Below are 24,223 nucleotides of genomic sequence, written 5' to 3'. Positions count from 1 at the left end.
TGTGAGGCCTCCAACACATATACAGCAGAGGACTGCAGGGTCTGAACTCAGCCAGAGAAGATGCACCCAACCCTCAAGAGACTGAAGGCCCCAGAAAGTCTAGTGGGGTGGGAGGTGGGGGAGGGGGAACATCCTTGTGGAGATGGGGGGGAAGGAGTTATGGGAGTAGGAACATCCTTATGGAGATGGGGGGGTTGAGGTATGGTTGGAAACAGATGTGGAACAGTCAGAGAGTATACTGAGTATACTGGGAAAGGGATAAAATCTGGAGTGTAAAAAAGGATTAAATAAAAATTTTTAAAAAGTGAAAAAAAAGGCTCATAGGAATTTAAAATATGGAAACTTCCTGAGAACTTCGTTGGACATGTGTGATTCAGATACCTTCTTCTAGACTTTGAAGATGAGGGCTTTTAAAGGAGGGCCAAGGATTCAGAACATAGGATATGCTCCCTTCGGTTCTTATGAAAGGTGATAGTTGGATATAGGCAAAGGCACCCAGATCTTGTCACCTTAAAATCTGTTACAACTTTCTTGTGGCAGGATTGTAAAATCAGCTGGGTTTGCTCAAGAAGCTTTGATCCCTTCCGAAGTCATGTTGAAAACTAATTCCCTCCAGAGCCCAGGGGTTGAGAGGCAAGAGGATAAAGAAGCAGGGCTTGGAAGAAAGATGGCGTGGCAGGGCTCATTCCTTGTTACTGAATTTACAACCCTTCTGAAACAGGCTTCATGAGCAGGTGGCAAGCTTGCTCTCCCATATTTTGCTTTATGAAGACATAGCAAGAAACACCTCACCAGGCCAAATGTAGGCACTGCACTCTTGGACTTCCCTACCCTCCAGAGCTACAAGAAATAACTTTTCTGTTCTCTATAAATTGCCCAGTCTTGGGCATTCTATTTTAGCACAGACTTTCAGATGACAGATCACTTTAGAGAGATTTTGACAGAGGTTGGAAACAGACGGTTAACCTGAGTTAGATGAATGACACCGAAGGATTAAGCACTACGCAACAATACCAAAAGGCAGGAGCATCTCTGGAAAATAGAGAAGAGCTCAGGTCTTCAGGAGCACAGAATACAAGGAGGATTGTGGGAGACACTGTAAGGCTGAGACTGTGTCCATCTGGAAGCCATTTTCTTGGACGTCCACAAACCCTGGTTAAGGTGAAGACAATGCAGCATGTTCTCTTAGCTACCAGGGTTCATTCTCCTGGGTAGAAGACTTGTAGCCTTGACTGTCTTCTTACTCTCTGCTTCCTCAGGCAGACCTTTCTTCCACAGGCAGAGTTTGCTCCCAGCATATGAGTAGCAGTGGTCAGGGAGAGGCAGCATGTGCAGCTCCATTTTCAGCTTTTGTGATAAGGGTTTGTAGACTCTAGGGGCTTCCTGCCAACTGAAGGTCTAATGCATGCTGTCTGTTGAGTGTTATGCTTGGGGCGAGTCCCAAGTTCAGGGTAGGGGGTAGGGATGGGAATCCCTTTCTGACTTCAGGACACAATCACTTTATGCTCAGGGTCCTGGAATTCAATTACCCATCTTGTCTCAGCTTGCACAGCCGCAAGTACGGCTCACGGTTACAAATGCATCTGCTTCTTTACAATCCATGGGCGGCCACAGCCTGGTGCCCCCCTGACAGTGATTAATTGGGAAGGGTGGGAACTGGGGAAATCCTTTCCCCTCCCTTCAGTCCTGCCAACTTGGCTTTGAACCCACAAGAGTATTTTTGACCAAAGATCATGTGTCCTTGCGCCCGCCCCCTTCTCTCTCACCCTCAGCTCTTCCCTGTGTTGTACATTCTCTTTGGCACTCCCGTGTGTTTACGTTTGTTAGGTTCATTGTGAGCCCCGATTTCCTATGTGCTCCTTCAGGCTTCTCTGTAATTTATTTCTCCTTCTTTGACCATGTAATTAGCAGCCTTTTGTTCTAAGGTGTTTGGAGAGGATCTTCCATTGTTCCTCTCAGGATGTAAATATGATTATATATTTTTCTTAAAATGAAAAGGAGATAAGCTAGATCCTTTGAGTTGAATGAGCATCTAAGCATTACAGAACAGGCACACAGATTCCTTTGTTCCGGGGCTTCATTTTCTGTCTATGTTGATGAGTTGCATTCAGGGTGTCAGATAACACAATGTTTTTGGTTTAATGGCATTTCTATATTCATGTTTATAAACTTTTCATGATCATGACTCAATTCCTGAGAAAGTGACTTGAAATGAGAAAATATTTATTTTAGGTCAAAGTTTAAACTTCAGTTCAAACTGTCTAGAGCCATCGTTTTGGAGCTGGGGTCAAGCAGAATATCATGACATCAGGAATATGTGGTAGTGGCTGCCATGATGGCTGGCAAGCAGGCTAACAATATGGCTCCCAAAGGCCTGAGTAATGTGACCTTCTTCCTCCATCTAGGATTCATATTGCTCAGTTCTGCTACCTCTAAACAGTCTACTTGAAATATAAATCTATCAGTGCGTTTCACCATTATGTCATAACCAGTGTGACCTCTTCACCTCTGGAGACACCTTCATATCCTGTCCAAAGGCATGCTTCCTTAATCTTCTAGGTGTCTCTTAATCCAACCAATATGACAACTACCAATAGCCATCTTGATATCAAATTATCTGTCCATTCCCCTAGGACATATAATTAGAATGTTTCTGTTATTATAAATGGTGATTGATCAGTCTTGTCACATCTGTGTTGTACTCTGTTGAGTAACACCACACCCTGGGGTCTCTAGGCAATGGTTCTAAAAGAATTCACTTGTAGGAAGTTTTTTCCTTTCTACCTTGAAGATTAAAGTTGCATCCACAATCAACACTATGTTAGTTGGGTTTCTACTACTGTAACAAAATACCTGTGGCAGTCAACTTAGAATGAAGACAGGTTTGTGCTGGTTTTAGAGGTTTCATTCCATAGTTACTGGGCCATGTTGCCCTTAGGACTGTAGTGGTGCAGCCTATGTTAGTGGATTCAGAAACTGATCACCTCATGAAAAGTCAAAAGGAGAGACAGAGACAGAAGATGAGGTCAACATCCTGCAGTCCATTTGAGGGTGTGTTCCCAGTGACACCCAAACCTCCCACTGAATGTTACTTAATGTTTTGCACAATGTCTAATAGTGCTGAGCTGAGGACCAAGCCGTAACATGTGGGCACTTAGGGAACATGCAATGGGGATATATCTAAACTCTAGGAGGGGGACAGTGAGGAAAGAGATCTGACAGAGAGACATATGACTACATAAAAGACCTCAGCCAATACCCAAGGAGCCCTGGAACTGAAATGACTTCACAGAGTTGTACCAAAATGAGGAAGAATGACAGACCTTTGACTACTCCACATAAGCCAGTCGCTAATGGGGCTGACCTAACAGTGGCCCCTTGACCACTGTTTGACCATGTCTTATTGAAAGAGAGCCATCTTTGTGACCTGGAGGCCATTGGCATTCCTAAGTGCTGGCAAATGAAGATTCCAGCCATAAAATATATAGATAGCACTGTGTATGTGTGTGTGTGTGTCTGTCTGTCTGCCTGTGTACATTGTGTGTGCATGTGCACAGTATAGGTTGATTATGTGCCCATGAGCAGTGAACCATAGTGTCTACTACGAATCATTTCTAGAGTTGAGTTATTGTTTCATAGGGTATAGGGAGATTCACACTGAGTAAATGTTGTCAAACAACTCCTAAATGTCTGTGCATAAATGCTGTCTTAATTTAGATTCCCTTATCTTAAGCAGACTTTTGGCAAAAAGACAAAGAACCTTTCTAGGGACACATATTAGAACACTTCATACATTGACTTTGTATATATTGTATTACAGAGAAAGCAAAGTTGAGAGAACTGCAGTATTTTACTTTCTCTCTAACACATGGCTCAGGACAACAGCTACTCAAGTTGTTCTGAAACGCAGTTAGGACATGATTTAGCAGATCATGAGATTTCCTAGTGAGCTGAAGAAATAAAGGAAATCAGACGTGTGGATTAATAGTTGCCTCAAATTTCCTTTTTCAGAGTGGCTAAATCAATGAAGGTTCCTGTGTATGAGACCCCTGCTGGATGGAGATTCTTCTCAAATCTGATGGACTCCGGACGATGCTCTCTGTGTGGAGAGGAGAGCTTCGGCACTGGTAGGCTTGGCTGGGCTGATGTTACTGCTGAGGGTGGCTGAAATTTTGCAAACCTATTGGAGACTTGTAAATAATCTTCCTGTGCATCAAAGGCTGAAGGAAGAATGGCTTAGAGGCCAAAAAAAAAAATCAAATATGAAAAACCAGGGAAACCCAGTAGGCTTCCCAGTGAAACCATGTAGCAACACATTCACCTCTTTTGGATATCTTTAAAGATATCCCTCTCTTTAAAAAGAAGTTCATTTGAAAATGACAAATGTAGACAAAATATCATATTAGTCACACTGCTCCATTTCAAGGGTCAGTCTTTATTGTTATTTGATTATTGTTTATTATTTGATAATAATTTAATTTTTTAGTACTGAGGTCTGAACTTTGTTAGACCTTTTAAATTTTACTTGAGATAGAGTCTCACAATAAAATCAGTTTTGAACATGTGACCTTGGCCTCCAGAATAGCTAGGATTATAGGTGTGTTTCAATATGTTGTACGTTGCTTTATTTTTTAAAATTTTGTTTTTCAAAACAAGGGTTTCTATGTGTTGCCCTGTTGTCCTGAAACTTGCTTTGTAGACTCACAGAACTCTCTTGTGAGCCCAAGAAGGCTTATTGCTCTCTTTACAGGAGTGGGGGATCTTTAATCTTGGCATTAAAGGTGTATATCACCAAGTCTGGCTGGCTTGCTTTCTTTCTCTCTCTCTCTCTCTCCACAAAGAAAGTCACCTTTCCTGATAGATGGCTCAGTGGTTAAGAGCACTGGTTGCTCTTCCAGGGGTCCTGAGTTCAGTTCCCAGCAACCACATGGTGGCTCACAAACATCTGTAATGGGATCTGACGCCCTCTTCTGGTGTGTCTGAAGACAGCTGCAGTGTACTCACATACATAAAATAAATCTTAAAAAAAAAGAAGAAGAAAAAGAAGCAACATTCCCCTGCCCTCCTCCCCTGAGCTCATCTTGTTATTCCTGACTATTTTAGTGGGAATTTTCAAACATAACACCTCATTGGAAGCAGCATATAACCACGGTGCCCTTGTCTGTTAAATGTTTAAAATTCTTTCTTTTAGTACCTTAAAATATCACTCCATTGCTTTGCATCTTTCTACAAAGTCTGTTTTATTTTGTATCTTTATTCTTCTGTCTACAGTCCTATACCTCTGCCTACCTTCACTTTAATTTTTTTTTATTTTTAATCTTTACATGTATCTATTCTTCCCTTTGTTTCCAGTATGATTATAAGGTTATTGAAGGAACTCTGATGCTGTAAGTTGCCTTGTTTTTTTGAGATAGAGCCGCACTATGTAATTCAAGTTGGCCTTGAACTCTCGGTCTTTCTGATTCTGCCTCTCAAGTATTGGGATGTTCAGTGCGTGCCAGCATATCTGACTTTGCCTTTTACTCCTAATAATTTACCTTTATTTTTAAAATAGTTTTCATATCCTCAGGATAAGTGCCTATCCATCTAAGTTGTTGATCTTCTCCATTAGACTTGGCTGAGAGCAGGGCCATCTCTGACTCTAGTTCTACTGATTGTTTTACCACTTGACAACTATTTGCTTTTTCTTGCTTTTCGTGGGTCTCATAGACTTTAACTCAAAGTATGTGGATAAAAACAGTACGGATGTAGCCAAATAGTACTTGAATCCAGAAGACGGCACAACTCTTTCTTCAGGCCAGTTACTATGGAAGGTTGAGTTTGTCTAGGCAGTAGTTGAGTAGGGTTTGGGCTTTATTGTTTACATTATAAACTTGAGAGTGCCACAGGCCTGAAATTGTTGTAGAGGTAGGACAACTCACTGTGGAGGAGGAGACGCTGCAGGGAGCTTGCTTGTTTCCATATTTTAAATGCTCTGTTTTCATTCTCAGCCTGGGGCAGGCACTGCGTGCCCGAGACACAAGCAGTGCTCTCTCACCACACAGCGCCCTTCCCGTAGCATTGGATGTGTGAGTCGTGAGCCCAAGAAGGCTTATTGCTCTCTCTACAGGAGCGTGTGTATCTTTACCCTTGGCCCTCATACAACAGTGACAGAGCAACAGTGACAGACCCTAGACACTTAGGGTGAGGAGTGAAGGTTTTCAACCCATTTTATTTGAGAGAAGGAGCCAGGGCTTGATGCGGCCCATCCTACGTGTCTGTACCACCGTGTCTCCCTCTATATCCTGGGCCTTCTGAATCAACCAGAGAAGCCTGAAGCACAGAGCTTGGAGGTGTTTCCTCTTATAGCTGGGACCCCAAGTGATTTTTAACAACACCACAACCCACACTTGCTTTGCTCAGCATTTTGTAAACTCCCAGTGACTTCTGAACACATAGCGGTTCCCTTTCTCTCCTTTGTCCTTCAAAGGTGAGGCCTGTGTCTTGTCTGTGCTGAATGACTTGTCACTATTTAGAATTCACAATCCTCTTTGCCTTGTGGTGGCAGATCTCTAAGGAGTTCAGGAAAATTCTGTAGATTTCCTGGCCTTTTCTTATCGGTAAGATTTTTTCAAGACTTTTACAAACTTCTCTACAATCAGCATGGAAAAATAGAACTGCAAAAGCTATTTCTTAGTACGTTCCTCTGTTATCCATTTTAGTCCCCACTCAATAGTTTCCTCCTATTAGGAACCTAAAGATTGAAGAGTGTAATTGGTTAATACATTTCTTAAGTCTCTTTTAGCATTTGGGGAAGTGTTTGCAGGCAACCAAACTCAGGGCTTCGCACATGTTAGGCAATGGCTATGTCACTTAGCCCCACCCTGACCTAAAAGTCTTTTAAGATTTGTGCTGCATGTTCTGTTGAGCTTTGCATGTTTGAGTTTTCCACATTCCTATCCTCATTTTTTTCTGAGTCAATTAGTGCTTACCCAGAAAAGCACGCACGGCTATTACTACTGATATTGTTATAGCACATTCTGTTATTAACTTTAGTGCTTTAGTTTCCAAAAACTATAAATTATCATAGTTGTTTTTCTGGTGCGTAGCCAAATATATAATCATTTTGGGTGGGTTTTTCCCCCCAATCCAGATACCTCTTATTTTATATTATCTTATTCCATAATTATCTTCTTCAAAATTAGAGTCAATAGCAATTAGTTTTTGTAATCTAATCTTTAGCAACTATTTTTATCAATACTTTTTAATTTGTACAATTGCTATGATGCGTTAGGTGATTATCTCTTTCTATTTCTGTTTCCCTTGCAGCTTCCTTAGGAATGGCTGCTGGATTCAGAACTTAGAGATACACTAACATATCCCTTCTCCTCTTTATTATGCAAATGTAATGAAAGCTATTGATCTCCCCATATCAAAGTACACTTGAACTGCTAAGAAGAAGTGCTATTTGGCTGAAACAAATTGCTAATAAGAAGTGCTAATAAGAAGTGCTAATCTGTGCTGAAACAGATTGCAATAAAGCCACTTTAAATGGTCATAATGGCAGTCTTGTAGGCCAAGTTCATAAAGGAAGCCTTTTTCTTGGGATATTTTCTTCTCTTATCAAAACGAATTGCACTCCAGTAGAATTATCATCAACAACCCAAGAAGGCTAGCATGCTCTTTATTTCCTTGGGTGGAAAGAGACCATAGCAAACTTTCTCAAATATGACTGTCTGAACCCAAATAGGTTGTTGACTGCTCTGCTCGATAGAATCATGGCTGTTAAGTCCTTCTCTGTGGATGCCTAACAAGTAGAACTCTGGTCCTGCTCCTCTAGTGTTCTGCATGCTTCTACCAGAGACCATGATACAAAAAAGATCAGAAATCGTATGTTACATGTAGTAATTCTGCTCAGTTGCTAGTAAACTAGCACAAATACAGCAACTGGAATGGAAGCTGGTGTTCCAGTAATCCCTTCTCCTTTATTTTCATACACATTTGCAGAATGCTTACAATGTACCTTGTGCTTTATAATTAAGAGGATAAAATATTACATATATAAAATATTACATTACATATGTGATGGCTAGTATATGACAACTTGATAAAACCTTAACCGAAGAATTGCTCTGATCATATTGGCCTGTAGATATATCTGTGGAACATTTTATCAATTGCTAAATGGTGTTGGTGGTACCAGTCCACTGTGGGTGGTGCCATCACTATGCAGGTGGGCCTCAGCTGTGTAAGAAAGGAGTCGAACAAACCAATAAGTAGTGTTTTTCTGTGGCCTCTACTTTAGTTTCTGCCTCTAGGTTCCTGTCTTGAGTTTCTGCCCTGACTTCCCTCAGTGACAGAATATGACCTGGAGGTTGTAAGATGAATAAAGCCTATCCCTCTTAAGTTGATTTTTGGTCAGTATTTTATTATCACAATAGAAAGCAACTAGGACAACTTATTACATATTTCAACTTAATAAACATTTATTAATTGTTTCCCAATTGTAAAACATAGTGGGTGATCTGTTGAGTATAAAGCGATGAAGGCCATAACCTTAAGGACAAGAAGATGTCTACAAAGCCTTTGCAGGCCGTAGAGAAGCATAGAGAATGCACTTTAGAAGATGAGATACGGAGAAAATGCATTAGGCTGGAAGTTTAAAGCATGCCTTTTGTCAGAGATGGAAGGTGAGCTTGTGCTTGAAGAATGGGGAAGATTTTTAAACACAGACGTGAAAGACCAAGGCCCTGCCAGATGGCACAATGTCAGAAAGTCAATGGAGGGGGGGAGAACAGGGGCATGTTTTGTAAGCAGTCGATTTCCCTCGTTTCTAGAGTTGTGTTTTCCAAACATGAATCATGAGATTACTATAATATCATCGATTGCTTTAAGGAATAGAAACTGTGAGAAAGCAACACAGTTCAGATGTTGCTTGCCAAAATCTCTGTGTATGCGTAAGTCTACACAGGCACATGTATTTTCTCTTGGTAAACTGCCCTTATTGTGGATCATGGTGAAAATATCTGAGAGCTTCTTTGGCAAGACTCATAAAACTTTCCACGAAAGGCAAGAGAGTAATTATTTTAGGATTTACCAGCCGTAAGGCCTTATGGGGTCTCTGTCGAAATCACTCTGCTCTATGACCATAGCACAAAGCAGCCACAGATAATGACTAAACAAACCAGCATGGCCGTCTTCCTATAAAGTGTTAGTCATGGGCACGAGCATGAATCCCAGGTTCGCCCAAGGGCTGAGTTCACCCATTTGCTACCCCTGAACACAGGGTCAGGTTGAGGAGAGAGTTTCCACAGACAGGACTGGAACTATCACAAGAAAGGGGTGTGTGAGCCTTTATTGCCTTAGATGTTGAGCCCCAAGCTGATGCCTCTCAGCTAGCAGCGGGAGGCTGCATTCAGCATGTGAGGGGAGGTCAGCCTGCAGGTGCTTTCAGCAAGCTTTGCTTTGAGATAGTGATCCTGACCGCAACACGAAGGCTGGGCGGGATGGGGATTTTTGTTTTTGGAGTTGTCTGTCATTTTCCTTTCAAGGAACACAGGAGACTTTTTTTTTCTCATGTCAGGGGCTTTAAAATTGTTATATCTTCTGCCATTTTGGCAGGTTAAAACGATCAGCTTGCTTTGATAGATGGAGCTCTGAGCCCAAGGAATAGTGAAATGGGTCTCCCAAGGCACCCAAGCCTGGAAAAGGTCTTCATTTTCATTAAATCTAGCAGAACTAAAAGACGGTTCTCTGGCTCTTTGGTGCACACTGCTTCTATCGTGCTTGTCAGTCTTTCCAGGAGCAAAATGACTCCTTCTGCCTCTGAAACAGTCAACAGTGTGCAACCACTCTGGTACCTATAGGAGCAGGGCACGGACTCTAGGGAGGAGAAGGGGCTTCATTCATCCCTTCTATCAGGCTTCCTTAATAGCAGGTCTTACAAAGGCTGGGATCTGGCTGTACCGAATCACAGGGAAGCTTGGTTGAGTGTGTGTGTGTGTGTGTGTGTGTGTGTGTGTGTGTGTGTGTGTGTGTGTGTGTGTGTGTGCATATATAAAATTTCTACCATATATATGTATATGTGTATATATATGTATATATATATATGTATATATATGTGTATATGTATATATATATGTTTGAATCCTGAAAATGATTCAAAATGGTACCTGGGGCTTTGCATTTTGAAGAAATATGTTTAAGCACTTCTGGTGTACATCCAGGAACAAAGAAGATTATCAGTGTTTTTGCATCATGACTGGGAGAAAGTGTATGTCTGCAATTCCACATTGGGTTGAACTAAACAGGACAAGGGCACAGGAATAGAAGGCTTGTGACTCACATTCAGGACCCTTGTTTGTCACTGAAGGCCAACCAAGTAACTTCTGTGTCCCTCATTTACAACTTATAAATATTGGCCCATCATAGGATCTATCTATCTATGTTAGAATATGGTTTTCAGAGTCAATAGTTAATCCTAGGAAGAGACATGGAGAGCTAGGATATTCAGAGAGCCTTCCAAAGTGCACTCCAGCTTTTCCAAAGTAGAAGCTTTTGCCAGTGTCCCTGGGGCATGGAACTGTGTGCCCACCAAGAATGCACAACGCAGTGCCAAGAAAGCTTGGAAATACGACTCTATCTCAGCTCAAGGATGCCAAGACATTGCCCAGGGGGAAGTCCTAAGGAACAAGATATGTCCTGAAAAGAGATGTCCCCTCTGGCATCTGTTCCCCAGAGTGTGCCAAAGTAGCAGGCTGGTAGACAGGTCTGGGACCAGGCTTCTTTTGTGTGAGAAGATGCGGGTCCCAGGCAGTAGGAACCTGTGTTCATTGCTCTATCAAAGAAACTGGTTAATAGAAGCCAAGCTACCTTTTGTGCTAAGACCAGGTGTCCACCCATGAGCTGGGAAGGATCTCGAAAGCTGCTTTCCTGGGGTGGGGAGCATTTCGTACATACTCCATCAAACAGAGGACTATTCATCTAAATGGTATGTGCGTTACTTCTTCCAAATTTAAAGGAATCTGGGCTTATTCCAAACACAAACAGAATGTACTAATATACTGAAATTAGGAATTTAAAAAAAAACCTAAAACTTGGGAGAAAATATTTTTTTCATTGTTGAAAATGTTCCTCCAGTTGTCATTGTTACCATAAGTATTCTAGGGGGCTGGAAAGATGGCTCAGCAGCTGGTTGTTCTTCCAGAGGTCCTAAGTTCAATTCCCAGCACCCACATGGTGGCTTACAACCATCTACAATGAGTTCCGAAGCCCTATTCTGGCATGTAGGTGTACATGCAGATACAGCACTCACGCACATAAAATAAATAAGTTTAAAACAAAGCATCAGCATTCTAAGAGGCCATGAGATTTTGAGAGCACATGAACTGTCCTGGCCCAGAGTTTGTGAGCCTGTCCCATCGCAAGCCATGCTAAAGAACTGCCCTTTGTGTGTAAGACCTCCAGCCTGCTCACCAGCAATCAGTAATGTCACCTACACAGCAGCAAAGGCTCTCATACATGCCGATAAGAAAACACCACACACACACACACACACACACACACACACACACACACAACCAAAACAACACCACCACCCCATGCAGCATGACAATATTGATTATTTCTAAGCAAGAGTGCTGTGTTGACTTTTCTAGTATAACAGCTTTGTTTGTTCATTTGTTTAGGGAGTCAGGGCATTCCTAAGTTATTTATGCAACCGTTTCTTTCTGGAAATTTGGAATTACATACAGCTCTCCTGACAGTAACACACTTAGCCGAATTGTCCCTCTAGATTCTCCCCCTGTGAATTCCTGGGTACGGTGTTATGTTCTTAAACCAAGAGGCTTTCTGTCTCAGATTTTAACATAACCGAGAGGCCAGGGGCTCGTCTTGCCACAGAGTCTTCAATATCCTTTTGATTTCCTGAGGTCGTCTGGATATCTGCCATGTGGATATTGTGAATATGCCAAAGACGGGCCACGTCTGTCTTCTTCAGACCTCATTCTTTGACATAGGTAGGTCCAGAGTAAATATTTATAGGACCTGTAGAGGAGCAGAAAGATAGTATAGCCTAGTTAAAAAGAAAGATAAACTCAGACAAAATTATAAAAGGAAGTTTTGACATTTCTTTTCATTGTCATCATTACCAGCACAAATTCATAGTTAATAAAGCTCTTTTAGAGATGTCTCCCCTTCGGAAACCCATACCGCTAGTCAGATTTTAAAGCATTGGTAATTTGTACCGTTAACTCATCTATTTCCCACGTGGGTGCTGACACTAACTTGGGTGTGGCTATGCTTGGCAGTGGGCTGGTTCCAGCTCTTGTGATGTTCTTGATGTCACTGAACCACAGTGTCTTCAGCACGTCATTCTGTGATCCGTTGCTTTTGTGTTTTGCACTATTGACTTATTCTCCAGTTACTTTGTGAAGTGAAATTTTATCTCCCCAGGTAATTGCACAGTTTATTCCGCTCTCAGGTTATTCTCCTTAGTTCTACTCTTACACCCGTGAGCTACACACATTTTAACTCAAGACTAGGTTCATAGCAGTGCTGGGATGCAAATGTTAGATAGGCTTAACCCTCTCATAGTTGTCCAACTATTTCTATTTCTCCAGGGCAGGTGAAGGAAAGCTTATGTTTGTTCCCTTCCAAGGGGTCTTAGCTTCACCTTTGTCTGCCTTCAGTCCCATCCAGTCAGCAGGAGAAGAAAGAGCTCGATGTTTCAGATGATCGAGTACAGTGATTTTTCTTCTCTGTGGCCAGTACGTCTTCTAAACTTGGCTAGATTACAGAATGGGTGAGCTACTATCAGGGCCGGGACAGCATTATCAGGGCTGGGACAGGATTATCAGGGCTGGGAGAAGGGTTTCTCTGCAGGACTATTGCAAATGGGCTATGTGCAATTCAATCTAGATTGGGCAGAGCGTAGAGGTGCTGTGATTGACATTCCCAAGAGCTTCCTTGTAAAGTTGGAAAATTGAAACTGCTTTCTGGATTCTCTTGGAGCCATCACCCGCTGTGTTGGAAACAAAACTCCCATTGGAGTGGGAAGAATGCCTCCATTACACGACCCCTTTCCGTGGTTTTTTTTTGGGGGGGGGCTGTTCCATTGATCACTCAGTTAATCCTGCATGTTGATGAAATGCAGCAAGAGAGAGTGTTGTGTAAATGGAAACATAGGATTGGTGCCTTTAAGCTACATCTATTCTTTCCAGTGCATTCTGGGACTTAGAGCCTAGGAGATTGTGGCCATTGGTCACAGGCTTAGGACTTCCAAATAGGATGAACATTACCTTACACACCATCTGTTAAGGGGCTTTTAAAGAAGGCTTTGGGAGATATTAGTCACTACCAGGGAGGGGACAATGATGAGTGAAAGGTCTGCACCCTGAGTTCACTGGGCATAGTCATGGTTTAGCATAGTACTTACTGGGAACAGTTCTTGGAAAGTTCCATTTTTCTTAGGAACCTTGGTGGCACAGAGATAGTTTGGGATGTATAAGTCAAGAGATCTCTATTCTAGGGCTAGTGTGTTCCTGTGAGAGAACTGTGGTTCTGGGTTCTGTCTTTCCTCCCTGAGTGTCCGGACACCATCACTGGAACACCAGCTTAGAGAAGACAGGGCACAGTCTGGAATAGGTAGGGTCCACAGTCTGACTCTTCCCTCCGGGACATCAGATACCCCTGCAACACCAGGCAGGAAGGGGAAAGGGGAGACAGGATGAATGTGGTTCCTGTCTTACACTTTCTCCCTCTCAGGGTGTCCGGATGCTGCTGCATATGGGGCTGAAAGGATGAGTCAGAGTTGGGGCTGTGAGGGAGAGAGGGCCTTCTCCGAGAATCTTGGTGCTACAGTTCTTTTAAGTGAAGGCCTTCTCTGATGATCTTCAATGAAGCAGCTCTCCGAAATGATCTCACCTGGTTCATATTTCTTTATCCAGGGTTGGTTTGAATGCATACACTTTATTCAGGGTGAACCAAGGGTTATATAGTTTTGAAGAAGGGTAGCCTGTCCACGGGATATATTCTTCTAGATAGGCTGCCTTGTCTGTCCTCAGTGGGAGAAGATGTGCCTAACCTCATAGAGACTTGATGTGCTATAGTTGGGGATACCCAGGGACACCCCCCACCTGCTCAGAGGAGAAGAGGGGGATGGGGAAGAATTGTGGGAGACCAGGAGGGGAGCAGTGAGTGGGATGTAAAGTGAATAAGTAAAATAAATAAATTAATTAATTAATTAAATAGGGCATTTGAATAAGCCCCATCAAATTCTATATTCATGAACTCTGACCAAGCAACTCCACATCTAGGAATTGTAGATACTCTCATATAAAAGAAGGATGCATAAAACATGAGTTATTGGTTGTGCTACCAAAACTGATTCTGATCAGATAAATAAATTGTGTAATTTTCATGCAAAGGAAAAGAATATCTGTGGAGGAGAGAAGCCCTTGGCTGGAGGCTAAGTCTCCTGAGATGCCTCATTAGTGTGGGGAGGCAGTCCTGGTGCTGGATACCCTGACTGATACCTGTGGTCACCTGGCTGGGGTTTCCAATCAAGGGCTCTGAGGCAGGCACAGAAACAGGGAGAGAGCTAGTTCCACTTGTGCCAGAATCAAGTTTTGAGGTTTCCGGGGTTTCAACATGTTCTACCTCGCCAGTCCTCTGCCAGTTCCTCTTGTGGCATGGTCCAAGTGCCCCACTGACTGCCCATGAAACAGCTAGCATGCTCCGTTCTTTGGCCTGGAGGGTAAATTGACTAGGGATGGGTTAATAAAATAATGTGTGACCTATGTAAGCATCCTATGTAATAGACACAGCGCCTCTCATCCTCTGTACTTCATTCTCTACCCCGAAACGAGGAAGGGACCATAATAGCTCCTGTTTTATAGGTGACATCAATATGACTTGGGGCGGGGGCAAGCCTCTAGCTGAAGTCATCTTGATCAAGCGAGGATTCAAGCTCACTCTTGCAGGTTCTCCAACACCTGCTGCTGATGTTTCAGTGACGCTGGAAATCTGTCCCCAAGGCCTTGTTATTATTATTACTTTTATATGAGATGGGATTGCTTCTATGTAACTTGTCGGATGGTGACCTACAAATGGCACAACACCAGGATCTGGCAGTCTGGCTCCAGCCTTGACCCCCCGCCCTGCTGTGTGGTTCTGTTTGACCCGGACAAACAGCTTTGCTATTCTGTGCCTGTCTTCCCACTCACGAGACAGATCTCTTTAGGTAGATGACTTACGGGAGTTTCCCCATTGTAACAGGCTAGCTTGCTCTGGCTAGCCTCGCTTTCATACTGTCCTTCAATTACTTGTTCAGCAAACATTTCATTCATATCTTTCAGGGACACAGTGGAGGGAAGAGTTTCAGATGTTCAACCTTTTTCTATAGAGCCTGCCAGGTGCTACTTAAAGGACCATCAGATTAGCCAGATTATGTTGCACGAAATATCATTAGTAGCACTGTATGTTGCATATTGTTTGTCTATTACCACGACTCTCACTTGTCAAGAACCATGGATCCCACAGTGCAGAGGTTATGGGAGCAGTAGCCGCTGCCGCATGGCCTTCCTGAACTCACAGCTTGCCCTGACCCTATTCCAGGCAGGTGAGCTTTGCTCTCCCACTGACGAGCCTCTGTGCATTTCAGAGTGTCTATATTTAGCATAGAATGTATGCTCTATATTATATATAACATATATAAAAACAGTCAGATAATGACCATTTTTAGTGAATCTTCCTTCTCTACCAGATGTGAGAGAACTGAATATAATGAGTGTGAAAAAATGAACAAGAATTTGGCAGGCTGGGAGTCTATCCAAAATGGATGGTGATCCCCTGGTTTTAACTCATGGTCCTTCGTTTAAAGAAAATAAATGTCCCTGTCCTGGGAAGATGGCATGAAGCTAGAGTTTCACCACAGCCGAACGAGAGGGAGGAGCAAGCGGATAGAAGCTCCTAAGAGGTGGCGTGTGAAGTGAAAGGACTGCAAGTCCATCCCAGACCCTTAGGCAGCTGCCTCCGCTCTGACCACATGGTTGCTTCACCTGCTCCCTTCTAGGAGGCTCTCGTCACTGTGCTACTCCAGGAGTCAGGAAGTCCGTATCGTCTTTGGAGCCAAGCTGCTCAGATTCAAATCTCTTTGTTACTTAATAGCTGTGTGACCTCATATCGTGACCCCATCCCTTGTCTATAGTAAAAGGCTGTCAAATTGTAAACCTTGGGAGAGGTGTATGGCATGGCTGAGCCTGGTGCAGTGTTAGCTTAGAAGGGACTCTACTCAGCCTGGAATTCTGCTTCCAGCGCCAGTGTGATGCTGGCAAATAGACTTGTATGGGTGTACAGGTAACCTGTCATTTCCGGTTCCGGGGAGTGTGTGCACAGAGGCACATGATGAATGTTCACATTTACTAAAAATTACCCAGAACCTCTTGAGCAAACGATCCTTTTTATTGGATGGACCCCTGTTCTGCTTCGTTAGGGACTTAGACACTTCTGAGGATATGAGACTTCTCAAACCCAAACTGGGAAAGTCCCGGAATGGATCAGTCACTCCAAACCTGGTCAAGATCTCACTTTTTCAAATGCAAGGACAGAAAGAAACCACAAGACTGGCCTGACAGACACTCACATGACAAGGCCAGCGGTCTCTCCTGAACCAGAAAGCAGTAGCTATTATCTTAGCTCGACTTAGAGCAAGAGCAGGCAGACATGGACCCCTACCCAGGCTCAAAAACTGTACTTAGTAATAATACTGAGATTCAGGATTCCCATGGTATAGTGCACATATACATGTATACTTTATCGAATAAATTATCGCAATAATTTATTTATTGTGTTACTCAGTGTCCCAAGGTAAGCCCTCCAACTATGGAAAGACAGGAAGGGCACAGTCCGGCATATCACGGAGGAGAGAAAGAAGCGTATCTCAAAAGATTGAATCTTAACCACGCAACATCCTGGAATGCACATGTTTCAAATCTAAATTTTCTTATGGATCGTTGACAAGTTTAAAAATTTAAGTTTTGAAAATACTTACATGTTTAGTGTAGAAATAAAGCAAGGGGCAGAGAAGAAAAGCGACCACAGCGCTGTCACTTTCAGAGTCACATAACTGTCCTTAGAAGTTCTGTGGTCCACCTGTGCCCCATATGCATCCATGTGTTTCCTGCAAAAATATGCCCCATCTTAATTTTATTAAAGTAATTTTTCCAGTTATTAAGTTTGCATGAACATCTGTTCCTGAAGACCCTTGTTTAATGCTTTTGTTCTGTAAGAGGTCTTCCCTCAGCTTTTCCGCAATGACTCTGTTGTTCAACAATTAATATTTATTTTTCTAATTCTTTCCCCCTTTAAGTTAGCTCCGTGAATGTCTATAAGGGTAAAGGATTCGAAAGGGAACAGCAGGGTCCAAAGGCTACCAGCCTGTTCAGGCTTTCGGTCATTATTACCAATCAATTGGACCACACTGCCTTCATCTGCATGGACGCCTTTTTGTTGATGGGGCAGCTTCTTTTGAAGCGAGCACTGGCTGGTGTGGCAGCCTGCAAATGCTGCCCAGTTCTATTGGCTTTTCTTTGACCACAGTGAGACTGAACATTTGTTCAGATGTTTGCTGGCCCATCATTAGTTCCCTCTTGACAGTTGCTGGTTTGGGATGTGGTTCACTGGCCTCAGATGAAAAGTGCTTTCTTATGTCTTTGTCACAGCTGTCTGGTCCTCTCCGTGAATCCTAAAAGCATTTTACACTGTGCAATTTATTATCTATCTGTCTGTCTGTCTGTCTGTCTATCTATCTCTATCTCTATCTATCTATCTATCTATCTATCTATCTATCTATCTATCTATATCTATCATCTATCTATCATGCGTGTGTGTGTGTGTGTGTGTGTGTGTGTGTGTGTGTGTGTGTGTCTGTGTGTGTACATTTCCCCCCGCTCATAGTAGGCTTCTAGAAAACAGCTTGCTTCTTCCTGCCTGTGTTCATATTCTTTATACACTGCATAAAGGGATAGGGCATTGGAGTTCACTTGCCTTAAAGGTGTGTTAAAGGGCTCCACCCCCACCGACGGAAACACCTCAGTAATTGCAGCATCACGCCTTGTCTCTCTCACTTCTTCAATGAACTAGAGAGCACCTCGAACTTCACTTGATCGCCAGCCTCTTATGATGCTTGGCAACTGTTGGCCCTGTTGGCAAAGACGTCCAGGCCAGCTCACAGCTTTCTTGTGCATTATCTGCAGATGACCGGGGTTTTTATCCATCTAAAAGAACTCTGTGTCTCTGTGCCACTAAATTCTGATATCTTATCTTAAGGACTTAATAGCATCTAATGCTTCTATCTCCGGTAATGTGACCCAGCTGGAGATCCAAGGTATGCAAAGCCCTTGTTTTAGACAAAAGGGTACTTTTCTCCAGCCAGTAAGCAAAAGTGACCTTTCCCCCCCCCTCAGCTATAAAAGGACAAGAGGGTTTGAGATGATTGTACTGGGCCCAGTTTCCTTGGCTTGTTGTTTTGGTAGTTGGCCACATTGCTAAGCCTGAGTCTTCCAAATTTCTTCCTTTTTTTTTTTTTTTTTCTTTTGAGCAGCATAAAGAACTCACTGGCTGAGGCAAGTCTCTTTATGGTGTGATGATTAATGCCCAGGGTCTTCTTAACCTGGAGTCAACCACAGTGGGACATCCAACAGTGTCACTGGCAGACCATTGATCAGTGTGTGTTAAGAACTAGAGACTAAAAAAGTTGTCTCCTTTTCCTATTGATGTGAATTACTTTGCCGCCCTCTCTGCTTGCATGTTTTTCTCCTGGAGAGAACATACTTCACATTCAGTCCTCTCAGCAGAACAACAATGCTAAAGAAATGGCCCGCAGTTTCAGCTTTAGTCTGCGCAGATATTTAACTAAACCGAGGCATCATTTTGTCCCATTTTTAAGGTTTTAAAGTTTCTATGACATGAGTCTCCTTTGTTGATTCTCTATGTCTATTTCATCACCTTAGAATCAAGAGTGAGCTGGCCCCGTTGTTGCTGCTTGATTGCAATAAGAGGTGGTCCGCTCCCGGTCCCCGGCTCAGTTCTTAAGATGTTGCTATTGCTAGAGTCAGGAGAAGAAGAAAGAGGCTCGTGTTAGTACCAGGGCGATGTGTTCTGAAGCAAGCACTGAGGAGGCAGCATTGTCGGCACCTTATGAGAATTACCCTTCGCCACAACCACTTCCAAATACTGATGGATGTTTGGTTGACTAATCCCAGAAGAAGCCGTAGAGCGGAGGCTGTTACAAGTATAGCAAACCGAAGTGAGTGGGTACAGAAGGACCTGAACACACAAAACTGGCCTCTAGAATGCGCCTGCCTCTCTGGGTTCCTTTTTAAAAGACAGGGCCTTGCTATGTTACCCAGGCTGATTTTGAACTCCCGATGCTGCCTCAGCTGACTGAGTAGCTGGGAAATCAGGCATGCACCACCACCCTAGAGTCTGCCCTTTGAGCTCGATTAGACTGTTATGGGATCACAAGATTGGTGATATATTACAGATGAGAAATTGAGGCCAGGAAAGATTAGTAACTTCTAAATGATGCTTCACGCCTGGCAAGCAGCAGAGGTTTGCTGGGGTCCTCATTCCTGACCAAGAGACAGACACCAAATGTATGTGCAGTACAAGCCTCTGGGTGCATGTAGCACAGTGAGCTCCCCGTTAGGCTGCGTGAGTTATTTGTATGAGAAAGGCTTCCCTTTTTAGCCTCCCGATCATCCTTGCTTCTGGGACTGTGGGTTTGCTCTCCTTCGGCTTGGATGCCTTCTTCTCCGGATGTCGATGTGCATTTGCTCATCCTGCTGTCTCATTCTCAGGTGTGAGCAGCTTGTTGAGCTCGACCTTCACAGCTGCATTGGTCTCTAGGTCGCCATAACTCTTCAGCACAAGCTGGGTGGTTTGAACAGTGAAAATGCACTCTCTTGGTCCCAGACTCCAGGCATCCAACATGAAGGTGCTACGAGGCTGTGTTTCCACTGGGCACTCTGGGGCAGAATCCCTTTTTGTATCTTGAGTTTCTGGTGCCTCTGTGTACTTCTAAGATCACAGCAGTATAATTCCAGTTACAGCTTGTATGCAGCCTGGGGCTCTATTCCTCCCTTTCCATGACTTTGTCTGTAAGAACACCATTATTGGACTTAAGACCTACCTAAGTCCAGGATGACTTTATTTCAAGATCCCTAACTTAATCACACTGCAAAGACCATTTCCTCTAAGTAAGCCCATAGCTGTAGGTTACAATGTGTCCTTTGGGCAAACCACTACCTTTATTGCTACCCTCTAATGCCAGCATCTACTCTGATTCCTTCAAAGCATCTGTCCCTATTTCATGTGTCATATTCTTCTGTTTTGTTCTTGCCCAATCCCATATACTTGAATTCAGACTGTGAGGAAAGAACTTCCTTCCTTACTCCTCTATTCCCAGGATATACAAATACGCTTAGATGATTATAGGAGTTGTCAAATATCTCCTGAATAAAATGGAGAGTAAATGGTAACATTGTATCATTTTGGGTCTTCAATTCCGTCAAAAACTGTTAGGATTTTTATTGTGTTTTTTTGTTATTATTTGAATTTCAGTTACATATTTTAAAGGAAAAACCGCCAAGTATATTATAACATACCAAGTTTGCATAGTGGGTAAATACATACAGCCATTTCAATATATCTCAAAGTTGCTAAATGGTTTTGTTCCCTTTGCTTTTCCCCAGGAAAGAACCCTCAACAGAATCTCTCTTTTTGCCTTAGGGTCTGATCACCTCCGGGAGAAAGATGGCCTCTGGGCTGTCTTGGTCTGGCTGTCCATTATTGCTGCCCGGAAACAGAGTGTGGAGGAAATTGTTAGAGATCATTGGGCCAAATATGGCCGCCACTACTACTGCAGGTAAGAAGGGTCAGGCTGTCTGCATGTGTCTTGAGAACTACGCTGAGAGATGTTTTCTAAACCTGATGGTCTAGAATTTGATGAGAAAGCATCTTTTAGAAGCATCCAAGGGACTGGAAGACTGGGGCTAGCTGTTTGAGAGTGTGGCAAGGGCTACTAAAGGACAGATTGTACTTGCCATGGAGACAGCCCTCTCTAATCCTTTATTGAAACTATAAGGCAAAATGAGTGGTCCTGCCAAGAGGGTATCAAAATGCAGAGCTTCGTGAAATCTCTTGCGATCCACAGGAACCGTGAGTCCTGTAGTCAAAGCAGACACATTTGTTTATCCCACATCCATCCTTTTAAGGAGTGAGAAGACACAGAAGTCGACAGTTTGGTGGCTTTGGAATCTTCTTCCAACCTGACTCTAATTTCTACACATTGGAAAGGTTCTAATATGGCTGAGCTTGGATTCTTTGCATGACCCACATGGTTCAGAGACCCCATATTTCTGCTAGAAGCTTACCCTATGAAAAGAGACACAGAGAAGGAAAATAGTACCCCTAAAGGAGGCAAATGAAAGAATGATGGGCCGGAACTCACCATAGGTGGTCAACCCATTTCCTGTTGGTGAAGTAAGAAAGAGTAGGAGCCTTCCAGGATTTGCTACCTAGCTGTGTGTACCAGGTGCCAGGCGTGTGTATCTCAGGCCAAGCAATGCTTAGAGGAAAGGTGGTATAGAAAAATTGTTGACTGTAGGCAACTGTGTGTGGGGTAGCCTCAGACTCCGAGTGTTAAAGCAGGATTGTGGCTCATTCTGTGGCTCGTGCTGCTTTGCTTGCGTGCAGTTATCAGTTTTGGGTGTTCCGTTGAGTTCCAAGGGCTTGAGGGGCAAGGAGCATTCAATGTTTCCCTTATATGGTGATTGTTTCTTCTTTTGAGAAGCCATTTACTTAGATAAATACCAGAGAATAGGGAAGACCGTGATGGTGCTTATTAAACTCTAAGGGACTGCAATGTTCTGGGGAATCCAGAAAACAGCCATAACAGCTCTGATGCCTGGCTAGTATGACGACTAGGAATGTGACAATAAATAAACCAGCACGTTATTTATTGAGTCGTAAAACAGAAATTCTAAGGTAGGACCTCGTCTTGCTCATCAGTTTTCCTAACATGGGCCACACCCCCTGATTCTTGGGGAATTTTATTTATATGTTGGTTTAATTTATATTCAAAGACTAGTTGGCATGGGAAATTCTTCTGTTGCATGAAGACCTTATAAAGATTCCAACTTGATAAAAATACACAGAGCTTGCCAGCTAGTGGGGAGATTACTCTATGTCAGAGATGTTCTCCTCATAATTTGTGGGATGCCGATCTAGGTTCCTACCAGTGTTTTGAAGAAATGGTATGATGATAAGCGTATTTATAATATACTTCATGTTTTGTGGCCAAGAGCTTGTAATGCTAATTTCTCTCTTCACAACAATACCATATTAGAGAATACTATGCAATGGAGACTGGATTTCTTACAGGACATTGGATTAGTACTTCAAATTTCTGTCTGAAAGGAACACGGAGATTAAGAAGAAGGGAGTAGGGAAACAGGTACAGCGAAAGACAAATGTCTCCTGCAATTCCAGCAAATAGCAAGACAGAGGGAGGGGGTTTTGAAATAATTTGATTCCTAGGTGGCAGTTCTCTTGTCAGGGATGGAGTCATAAAACAATCCAGTGTCACTAATAGTGGAATTAAGTTGCGACTGAGGAAAGTCTTCCAATGTTCTTTGTCTGGGTAAACCCCAGAAGCAGTTCTCCACTTTGAGGCTTTATCCCTTGAAAATGTGGTGCCCGGAGTGGTGGCTGGAGGGGCTATCAGGCTGGAGAGGAGAGGGAAGCTTCAGGGATCATTTGTGTATGAAGATGAACACTAGGTCAGATGCTCGGTCATGATCTCAGCTTTAGACTCAACATGGTCTTCCTCATTAGCAAATGTTGTCATGTATTGAACTTTTGCCTCGAACTCTCTCCTGTCTTATCCATCTTCCTGCCTCTTTCTGCTTGCCTTGGGTGTGTGTGTGTGTGTGTGTGTGTGTGTGTGTGTGTGTGTGTGTGTGTGTGTACACATACATATATGTGTTTATAATTATAATTATTTATAATTTTATATATACAGTTTTATTTTAATCTTACTATGGAGCTAGGCTTGTCTTGAATTCATGTTTAATTCTCTTGTCTGAGTCTCCTAAGTGTTGGAAATACAACTACACACTGCTAGGCCTGGCTCTTAGTTGGGTCTTTGCCCTCCCAGAGTGGCCTTCTCTAATGGGAATCCCATATCTGCACACATGTGCTGACAGTGTTATAAGGAATTTCCTGTTATCTTGTTTCCAAAGCTGAGCAAAGGTGTAGGAGGGAGAAAAGGGTACAGTGTCATTCTATGTCCCCCATTTTGGCAAGTGTTCTGATGTTTGTTGACGGTTTCTAAGACTTTCATGCTGATAAAAGTCGTAGCAAATATTCAGAGTTCCCATCTTTCAGGGTTTTCTATGAGGCAAAAAGCCCGAAGGTGAAGTCCTACTGAAGCCATTTGGGCTCAGCTGCCCCTCCTCCAGCTTCATTTGCAAACAGCCACCCCTGCCTTGGCATGCCCGTTGGAATTGGAGACAATGATATGATGTTTGGAGAGACAATGTCTTTATATTAGTAACTAAGGGGGAAAACCAAACAAACCAATGAACAGACTTTTTTTAAAGCTCTGATGCCTGGCATTGTGCCAGCTGTGTGGTATGCCTCATCATATTCCAAACTCCAAAATAAACAAGCCAAGAATAATTTCAATCTTTTTTCCCTTCTGATTACCACCCCAGCCCTACTATTTGATTCGGATAGCTTGTGGCTAGGAAGACTTTTTTTTTGAATGGAACAGTTGTGACATTTCTTTCAAGTTCTCCAGAGATTTTTATAGTGTGCTCAGTTCCCCTTTCTCCCTCTTTTTGTCCCCCTCCCACCCCCATTGCCTTCTCACAAAGTCCCAGAACAGCGGAGAATGGGAGAGCTAAGGTCTGTGCCCTCTCAGACTCATATTCTGAAGGGCAAAGGCAGACTAGAAGTAAACAGAGACACAGACCAGTGTGTGTGGGGGGGGGATCCAGGAGACAATGCAAAAGAAAATGTGCAGGTGGTGACAGGCAAGGAGAGAAAGGGAAGCTTCTCGGGTGGATGGATGGATGCTCAAGAGTGGCACTTTCCAGAGATTCGAAGACTGAAAGAACAGGACAAGCCAGCTCTCTGAGTGTACCAGGCACAAAGAAGCCTAAGAACTGATGAGGGGGAG

At 43.1% G+C, this 24,223-nt stretch overlaps 1 protein-coding gene across 1 annotated transcript in view; it reads left to right on the top strand.

The window, feature by feature from the left end:
- Pgm5 (phosphoglucomutase 5) overlaps positions 1 to 24,223 on the top strand; it is a 173,842-nt gene that overhangs the window by 103,352 nt on the left and 46,267 nt on the right. Inside the window, exons 7-8 of the mRNA XM_032891741.1 lie at positions 4,012 to 4,127; positions 20,770 to 20,905. Coding sequence (XP_032747632.1) covers positions 4,012 to 4,127; positions 20,770 to 20,905 — 252 coding nt within the window. The remainder of the gene's footprint in view (positions 1 to 4,011; positions 4,128 to 20,769; positions 20,906 to 24,223) is intronic.

The sequence above is a fragment of the Rattus rattus genome, chromosome 2 (genome assembly GCF_011064425.1).
Source record: "Rattus rattus isolate New Zealand chromosome 2, Rrattus_CSIRO_v1, whole genome shotgun sequence".
Taxonomy (NCBI): domain Eukaryota; kingdom Metazoa; phylum Chordata; class Mammalia; order Rodentia; family Muridae; genus Rattus; species Rattus rattus.
The sequence above is the reverse complement of the archived record's forward strand: the minus strand, read 5'-3'. Positions and strand labels throughout refer to the sequence as shown.